This window comes from Morone saxatilis, unplaced genomic scaffold (genome assembly GCF_004916995.1).
Source record: "Morone saxatilis isolate NCDOM2014 unplaced genomic scaffold, NCSU_SB_2.0 Contig20, whole genome shotgun sequence".
Lineage (NCBI taxonomy): Eukaryota > Metazoa > Chordata > Actinopteri > Moronidae > Morone > Morone saxatilis.
The window spans coordinates 19,312,999-19,323,040 of NW_023339763.1; the positions used below are offsets into that span (position 1 = coordinate 19,312,999).

The 10,042-nt window shown below is 43.0% G+C and overlaps 1 protein-coding gene across 1 annotated transcript in view; it reads left to right on the top strand.

Annotated features, from left to right (window-relative positions):
• The window catches only part of aspa (aspartoacylase), a 16,302-nt gene that overhangs the window by 3,703 nt on the left and 2,557 nt on the right, over nucleotides 1–10,042 (top strand). Inside the window, exons 3-4 of the mRNA XM_035666193.1 lie at nucleotides 8,493–8,586; nucleotides 8,726–8,833. Coding sequence (XP_035522086.1) covers nucleotides 8,493–8,586; nucleotides 8,726–8,833 — 202 coding nt within the window. The remainder of the gene's footprint in view (nucleotides 1–8,492; nucleotides 8,587–8,725; nucleotides 8,834–10,042) is intronic.

Below are 10,042 nucleotides of genomic sequence, written 5' to 3' on the forward strand. Positions count from 1 at the left end.
ACACAGCGGTAAATGCCAAAATACACGAGAGACGTGTGTCTTTTAAGTACACTCTTTTCGTGACGCTGTCTGGTAGAACGTCACCGGGAACAACCAAAACCCGGTAACCATTCCCGTTCGTTTGTTTTTGAACCATTGTAGAGTTAATCAAACAGGGAGGAAAACCGTTCCACCCTAGGAACGCTCTGTACGCGGCCTTTCAAACTCGGAGAATGCTGAGGTAGTCGTGCGAAGTCATGCCATTCGCGGTCGTCATTGTTTTAAATGCCTCACATGAAACACAGATCACGGCAGAGTAGACGTAAAACCGCGCGACTTAGACGGCCGCAGTACGACAGCCCTTGCAGAGCAGGCTCGGAGGTCCCGCGCTGCTCCGCCGTGGGGTAAGCGGCTGGCGCAGCTCAAGATGTCGTCTTTGTGAGCAGTAAATGGATATTACGCATACGTTGAGACGAGTGACGATGACCTGAGAGCATCACAGCTGGGGAGACTGTTACTTGAATCCTCGCACGGACCTTGACTGACGCAGGCGAGTACACACGCGTTCCCAATTCCGCACAAGTTTTGTGGTTGAAGGGCTTCAACGTAACCCAGCGCCCAAGCGGTCTTGGCTGACTAAAATCACAAGGATGTGGCTCTCTGTGTGTAACTGAAACGGCAGTCAGAGTGAGGGATTGACTTTCTTCTGGAATGTGGACTGCACGAGAAAGAGCATACTATCATGCTGCGTTCAGTCTGTGACGTCTTCGGCGGTATGAACTGTGGGTGTAAAGAACAGCGCGCGAGAAAGCCATCAGAGAAGGGTTCGACGACCACCAGACGTTCAGCGCACCGCGACGGACAGGCGCTCGTGGAACCCGCCGTGCACACCCAGTGCGCGATCATCCTGTGGTGTGTAATCAACGGGACGTCGTACTGTAATACCCGCCAGCTCTTTCGCGAGGTTGCAGCCCTGATCAAATACCATCAGCGCTGACACAAGCCGTTCCGCGTAAGCTGTGCTTGGCCCCTCGTTTTACGTGGCGCCCGAGTGAGGTTCCGCCGCCTCGCCCGTACGACGTACATGTGGTGCTGCGGGAAGTGACGACATAATAGCTGCTTTTATCATGAAACTCTCAAGTCAGTACGTTTGCTAGTCGTATTGATTCTGATATTGTTGATTCTCTAGAGAGTCTATTACTCTTTGCTTGTGGAGGGTTGAGCCTGTACAATCATAGTGACTCTCTAGATAGTCGTGAGTATAAAACATTATAGTCGGGTTTATATTTTGCAGTGCGCGCTGCGCGGGAGCGTACTTCTGCGCTCATATAACTCTAGAGCAAGACAAAACCACCAAACTACTAATAACCTCAAACACACACAGACCAACCTATTCCTACCTATGTTGAACACCTCTTCCACATAACTGTCTTCGTCTTGTTGCTGTCTAATCGCTGGATATTGTCAGCCTGATGATCTGATATATATCACGTTTGGCCTGTTAACTGAATGTAGTTTATGAGCTCCGATCTCTTTTCTATAACATGTGTTTAGGTTTTCTGAACCTGCCATATGTGTACTGGTCTAAATACCACAACATTGGGAGCTCTGACCCTTGACACTAGTGGATACCCTGACAGTTTATAGGCTTTTCACAGACTGAACAGATTCGGACGGTCACTAACATGTTTTAAAACGATTTCGTTGCTTCGAAATGAAGGCTATAAGGTACTCGACTGGGGGGCTCTCGTTTGTTGGCCATTATTAAATTTGTACATGGTGGATGGGGAAATCTGCTGCAATTACAGGAGGGCTCTAATTGTTGGCCATTGCGAATCTTATTGCGGAAGGAGATTGCGTACAGGTAGTAATTCAACTATGCATAAGATCGATTGGGTACTTGTTATAAAGGCTTTTACCCCATTGATCAGTTTTCCAGTGTGTGTTAATGCACTTTTCTTATTATTTTAGAGAGGAAGTAATCTAATGCTCCTACAGGGAACTAACAAGGTTTATATTATGGTATGAAATTAGATTGTTAGTATAGAGGATAAACATGTCGGTCAAGTATAAAGGTTAAACTTAAGCGCTACTGTAATGGATGTGCCCGTAATCATCATACATGTAATGACCGTCAAGCTGCACACTGTCTCTACTTTGTTACTTCACAGCAATGATTGAGAGACTGGAGGCCCAATCGAGTCGCTGTGAGCGAGCTTGCTCTTGCAACTGTCGTGGGAGGAATTGTGTTTCGTTTTTGAGTGTTGATGGTCTGGAGGGATCGTGGCAGTAGGCTGCGAGAAAATCGCATGGTGAATCGATTCAGCGTGCACTTATCCCCTCACCTTGCGGACCTCGTTGCGTGGCGTATGGTAGCGCAGACTTATTCTTAATCCGACGACTGCGAAATTACACAGAACGTACACAACCTCTCGTTGGACGTAACGTATGATTGGAGTTGATTGTCAGAGAGGGTCCGGCAGAGATACATATATCTGTGCTTCTGCATGTATAAGTAATTAGATTAATTGGGTGGGGTAATGGCTTTGGGTTCCCATTGGACACCCAGTTTTGTCTATCTGTTTACTCAGTGGCCTTGTACTGTCATAGCCTCACTCAAATGGATGGAGGGAGTTGCACGAGGACAAGAGGACTTACGGTTTACGAAATCGACACCAGATTATTAAATGTGAAGGTCGGAGGTCACTGCTGGATTCGATGGAATGCAGGTTTAGAGCCGTGTGGTCAGGCTTTTAGAAATTCACCGATAGGCAGCCACATTCACTACTCCCCGCTTGTCGCGTGTGGGGCCGCCGACAATTGTGTCCTTACGCCTAGAAAGGCACTCTGCTTGCTGACAATTCGTAAGTTATAGTAATAGCCTCTCATATTGCTCTAATACATACATAAGACCATAGTTCTGTGTTCTCCACTGTATATCTTCTCCCTCTACTCACCGTTGTCGTTGGCAACCGCCCACCACTCGATTTTTAGAGCTACAACTCACGTTCTTTTTGTTTGGTCTCCGACGCTACCCACATCACGCGCGTCAGCACACACTCTTAATTCACCAAGCAGAGAGCGAGCCTAGTCTTCATCGACCCCACGATACTCTCTTCTCCTACAGATAACAACTCCCAACCGCAGCATGAGAGCTGACGTGCTCGCTCATGATCAGACGCGGAAACGGGCAATAGCGTAACATGCCAATGAATAGAAGGAGAAGGAGAGAAGGCTACACCTTGAATCATATATAGCAAGATAAGTAGACAGTGATGGCTATTTATTTGTGTAATTGCGCGTGGGCCACCAGTTTTTTTGTCGGTGGAGCCATTACAAGCCGCGAGACTATAGCTTGAATGCTGTTACATGGTGTCGCACAAGTATTGTGATAACGCCGCGGATACGTTCGGAACTACGAAAGGGCCAAGAAGTAAATAAATTAAGAAACAAAGAGGATAGCAGCAGCGTGTGGTTGGATTTCAGTATGTGAACGATGGAATCATTAATGAGTGCACTATTGATAAGAGAGCTGATACTGATTTATGTCGGTTATCAGAGTAGAGGCTACTGTTGGTTCAATTTATAGACAAATAGCACAATTCCGGCCAGCAGCACACTGAGCAAGCCTAAGACTAATTGCTAGTGGACTAGCACTCATCGCGAGGAAAGGAGACACACACACGGCAATACTCTAGCGCCCACTTCTTCTCTCTATCACTGAGTGTGGAATTAACTTTCTCTTGAGCTCTAGAGTCCCCAAGTCTACATTCAATATATCCCATACAACATAGTCAGCAGGGGAGAGGAGTGTGAGAGAGGGGTATTACCTATTGAGTCTTTCAAGTATCGCAATTACAGTTGGTGCAGCATATCAAGACATAACTCTGGATAACGTGAATCTTATAAATTATAGGATAAACATATATAAATAAATAACTGGGAGAGAGAGAACATGCGGTCTGACGAAATTGGAATTGGTACGACATCAAACCTTCAAGTTTTAAAAATTAGTGTAAAACACGCATAAAATTTATATTTATCTGATGTTATATACTTTATAGTGTATAGGAAAGATAAACAATGACACACAACATTATTAGATATGGGTGTTCACACATATAGGAGTGTGACTGTGCATTACATAACGAAGCGGTTGCTGAAATTATTCTGCTATAACATTGTCATATAATCGATCGACGCTGTATGATAACAAATATATCAAAGAACATAGCCACTATACTACATACAGATTTAATCCATGCCTTCAGATGATTTCTTATAATCACTTAAGTATTTCTAGACTGAACACTATAATCCACCAACACTCTACACGGCTCTTCTTCATTAGCGCTCTCTTTACCATTGTCTCATTCTAATTCTATTTCGCACCGACAGAACGATTAATCAGATACATTTATATAATCCTTAAATGCCTCGAGAGGCATTTCATTGCATCTTCTGGCAATCTATATTTACTCATACGCCTATTCACTTTATATTATCATACTGAACAAGAGTTTTTATTAACAATCTTAGTGATATCGTTCAAGTCTGTATGACAAGTATGCGTGAATAACTAAGTATCAGATATTGGTCCTTAATGATACGCCACTTCCTACATCTCTCTATTTCAACATACACAGTACTCCTGATAGGAGAAGACTGACTTGGAAATTCAATCAAGAATATGGGGTTATATTTAGGGAAATTAAAAAAGATGACATAATCGAATTAATAAGTATGCCTACTACAACAATCAAAATAAGAACTAAAGGTAAATCAACTTGGAATGATCGCCCAAATCCATCATGCAGAAAAATTTCCCTGCAAGCGGAAGTCTTCTGTCATTACACACAAATACAATCTTACACGCACAATACAGTACTACAAAAAGCGCACTCATATAACAATACTGGGTAATCAGACAATCTCACTCAAACAAAGATAATACACTAAGGCCGAGAGACCGCAAATCAATAAGATCATATAGCATACAAAGGAAGAAATAGATTTCCCATCATCTTCACTTTGGCTGCCAACAAAGAGACATTCCTCTTTTTAAATCAATATTCCCATCTATAATAATATCATGACTGTGAGGAACAACAAGCAACTCTCGCCTTCGCAGATACACTTCGAGATATGAGAGAGATATCAACAGTTCTTATTGCGACCACACAACACTACAAGACAGTTACATCTTATGATAAAAGTTAGATCCATTGAAACACGTAGGGGAGATACAGCGACGAGGACATCCAGAGTACCTAAATGGTCAATACAAAACAATGAATCTAATACGTCATAAAACAAGTGTCAGGAATTCATCACTAATACAACCCCAGGTCAAACCGGGTTGGCGCGAAAACAGCAAGAGTTCTCAACGATAATCTCTAACCAAGAGAAAGCCAGTTCGCTTGACACGGCTCACACCGCTGCTGGTTGTCCATTATGAAAGAGCCGGACTCGCTGAGAAGGAGGGCGGAGACCAATACGGTGGAATAAAAACACAATACCATTCTAAACAGGTAGGCTTGGAAGATTCCTAAAACTGTGGAGTTATATAAACGAAAGAAAATGAGCACCCTGGTCAAATACACTAGAAGAGCTAAGAGCAAAATTCAAAGCCCCATCATTCTCAATGCTCAGTTACCCGTCGTGCTTGCAGAAACGGTTCACTCATTTCGCCCTGCAGTAAGGGGCAAGATGAAGCAAGGTAATAACCCCGGACAACATACAAAATGGGTCATTCAAGTAGACATACATAAAACACAAAGAGCATGGAAAGGGGTATATAATAAAAATATATTTAAAAATCAGATTCATTAACACAACATACACACGAATAGCCACAACAAAATACAACTACCGCAGCATATAATAGAAACAAAGACACACATTATATTAACAAATATTTACTATAAGACAAACGATGTTCTTAGACATAACAGTTCTTCTAGACAATTTGGAATAGAAACAGGATGGCAACTGGGACATAATACTAGGAAGGGACATTTGTTTGCCACAATGGATGTTATCGGCAATAACAGAACACGATCCCAGTGGAGAATATAACTAATACGCACATGAATTGTAACACCGATGAAGAGAATAGATCTGATGTGATGTACAAGTCCTCATACGCGACAGCTGCAATTCGATAGTACCTTTGCAGAAAACATCATGAGGCAAGGAAATCTGGGTATGGTACTTTAAGTTCGTCTGCCTTTTGCGAGCTCGGTTTTTTTGTTTCGGTGTTGTTGTTAAGGCCTCTCGTTTGTAACCCTTCACGGTGAACTATGTGGTTAAGACCGCTTGATCAAGATGGGATTTTCAGTGTTTATGTTCTTGCAGAGTTATGTATATGCCTATCCTTGTCATGGTCTCAGATAACCGGACTTATAAGGCGCTGAAACGGGTTATCAGGGTTGAAAGCTAGGCAAGGTTGACATACCCTTTGTGTAAAATATTACCCATCTCATAGTTTGGTTCCTTTCGCAAGAATTGTCGTGTGTTAGTCGTTTCTGCAGGCCCAGGAGGTAGTATGTTCGCCCTGCCCTAAGGGGTCTGTGGCCTAGGTTAGTGAAGGGGCCAGGGGAGATCCAATGGATATTTGTTTGGGACCAAGGACCACGATAATGACTACGTATCGTTATCTTTGACACTCCCCGACAAACACCAGTGTTGTTGACGCCAAAGGCAATGGGCGTGGCACGCGCGATTTTGCGTGGCAGAGTCTCCCAAAGAGCCACCTTTGCTTCAAGGTCGGTATTCAGGATGTTATAACATAATCAAGGCGTAACGGCCCTTGAGGGAGCACCACTTTTGAATTTCTGTAAAACTGTTCACGGCACAGTAACTTATCCTACCTCTCTTGGTGGGAGTAGTTTCAGGGTGCCTGCACTGATGCTTTGTTATTCTGTGGGCGTTATTGTGCAAGAAAAGTGCCGAACCCATGGGAAGATTATGGCCTCTATGAATTTATGGTATGTTTTATGTGCACATTACAGTCAGTGTGCCTGTATGTTAGAGGAAGTGTATGATTCGGCTTCTACGTGTTTCCCAAAGATGGAGCAGCCTAGTGACAACATAGCTTGATAAAGTTCGAATTGTTTGTTGAGCCCAGATTCTAGGTCTCCTTTTTTGTGGAAATGGTGGTATGAAGTGCTTCTGTACAATAATATGCAATCAGTCAAGCTTTACATTACGTGTTTTGACAAACGTCAACCTAAAAGGAATTTAGAACCTTACGCGTCCAGAGCGAGAGAGTTCCGAAGGTAGCTCTGTAGGAGAATATCTGGAAGGATGACCTTCTTCATTCATGATTTTATATACCTGTAAGACGATGTTCAGGGATGTCCATAAAAAAGTGCAGACAGTATTAACGTCTCCTGAAGAATCAGGTTTTTAATAGCTTTTATTACAAAAAACCAAAAAGCCTCACTTGCTGACAATACAGTGAAAGATGCTCACCAATCTTGGTTACTATACTTAAACTAGATATATATTATGTCTTGGTTCCTTGTTCTTGCTCTTCCAACAAGAAGCAACAAAAGTCCTGCAAGCCTCACCCAGGGAGGAAAAGAGCGGACAAAAAAGCCAACTAGCTCCTTTGTGACCTTGGGAAGCAATAGAGGTGTGCAATGAGAATCTTATGGGACTTTTTTTTAACCGTTTGGTAGAAACACAGAAATGCTACCACACGAGAAACAATGATGAAGACGACTTCAGAAAATCACTTACACAGCCCAGGTAACACAATCAATCAAGGCAATCATTAATTTAAGAACTTCATTTTCTTGGCTTGGTGATGTTCTTGGTGAGTTTTCAGTTCTCTGGCTGACTTTTCAGAAGCTGTCTCCGGCTGAAACATCAGTCATGATTTTAGAGCCTGTCTGGTGGACTGCCATGTCCTTGTCTGAAGGCAAAATTCAGTAGAAATATCCTTTAAAATAGCCTGCGTTTTTAGGACTCCACTTCATCCTTTCCTGTGGGAAACTGGCTTATGGTGTTTTCTTTCATTTCATATACAGTATAGAGTCCATTCAGGTGACCACACTGATTCAGAGACCTCGGTCAAAACTGATAAAAACAAACAATCTTCTATTATTTGAATCTCCGACAGCTTAAACTCCACTCGGGAGATCATAGTTTTCTACCCATTACTCTGATGTTGAAGGCCCACAGGGATGACAACACTTCTCCTGATAATTTACGGAGACAAGAATCACTGCTTGCTGTTCGTGCTGAGAATGACCGACTACCAACTTAAACCTGATTCATGCACATGGTCATTGTGTTTCTCTTTGTTATTGTACTTGTCACGTTTGCTCCGCTGTGAGTCGGTGCAGATTTAATTTTCCGTTCAGTCGAGCAAAACCTCAAAGCAGTCACTCACAGTTAGGTCTGCTTGAGACGGCCGGATGATGTGTAGCATGATGTGACTGTGTTAAGGAGTGTTTTTGCGTCTGCAGCTGAGATCTTGTTTTTTTGTCGATTTTGTGCTGCAGAAAGCCATCGCTCCAGCCAGTTGTCTCGTTCTGCTCAATGAACATCCTCTTTTGAAATATTCCACTTCACGCTCTGTTGCCAAGCACCCTGTTGGTGAGTCTCTCAAGTCCAGCCAAATTGCTCTGGGGAACAATGGCCTGTATTTAAGATATTTCTAAGGCATTCATTCAGTCGGCAGAGAATAGTATCACATGTTCAAATGTGTCTTGTGTGTCCTTGGTTTTTGTTGCAGGTCTGGAAGTGGGTCCTCAGCCTCAAGGTGTATTGAGGAGTAACATCTTTGAAGCTATGAGGGTAATCCTGAAACATGCCCTGGACTTCATCGAACTGTTTAATGAAGGTAAGGGCAGGCATACCACAGCAGCTTAAACGTGTAAGCAACACACACATTTATATGGCGTTCAGCAAAGGCCAAAGCAGTTGAGATTAAAGCAAACATTACCACTGGATCAGTTCATGTTTCTTAAAGTTTGAAGGAAATTCTAAAGTATTAAATGTCTCCAGGCTTTTGGCTAAGGAGCGCCTGTTATTGTGATTCATAATGTGTTATGTAATAGAAAAATAGGTTGTTTACAGTCAGTCTGCCTGTTTGTCAGCATTATCGTGATGAAAAACACTTTGTGACAAACCGCCCATGGGTGCCTGTCTGATTCATCCAGATGTACCTACACCCAGATCTCTAAATTTATCTGCATCTGGCTCACGCCGCCTCCGCTCTGCCCCTTCTCCTTTCCCAAGGCGCGGAGCAGCGCTTGCAGTATTTAGGCGCAACGCATATTTTTTCCTTCCTCTTTTACGTAAACAAGCTGTCTGTGCCAAAGTGTGCGTTGCAGTCTGTTGGTTTCCCCTGACTGGTCTGCTGTTGAATAGCCTGCTTGTTGGGAGTTGGTCAGTTTCCATGTCATTAAAGTCTGGCTGCCAACGGTGTGGTAATCTTCTGTCGTGGGGCCACACTGGTGCTGATAAATGCTCAGGCGCGGTGATGAATTGGTGTTCTTGGCTTTGAAGCTGAACAGCATGAAGAAACAACTTGCTTAGCTATTAGAGATTCAGTAGTTGTTTAAAATGACTTTCTCTGTAGAATAACAATCACAGAGATTCAGTGGGAAAACTGTGTGTCCTTCTTGCTCTGTGTTGCCACTTGCATAACAATACACCTTGGTGGTCTTACTCTTGTGTGGTAAAGCAGTTCATTTGAGCATCTACTTACTTAATCGCCCAAGCTCTGCCAAAAACCACTGCACTTCCTGTTCAATTCCGGAGAGTGAATAAGGCCACTTTGGCTCTGTGTGGCACCTTCCAGCCTCAAACTTTACCAAAATACTATAATGCAGCTACATATCAGATTAACTGTAGTATATTAGAGTGGAGGAATTGTTAAGTGTCTGAGGCTGACCTCTTCGAAATGCATCGCAGAAAGCTGCATAATCATAATTTGTCGATTAATACTCTCTCAACCCGTTTTCCTCTGGGGAGAAGTATTTATACCATAGCTGATATTTATGAAAAGTCTGGCCTTGCACTCTTTATTTTTTTATTATTATTACTA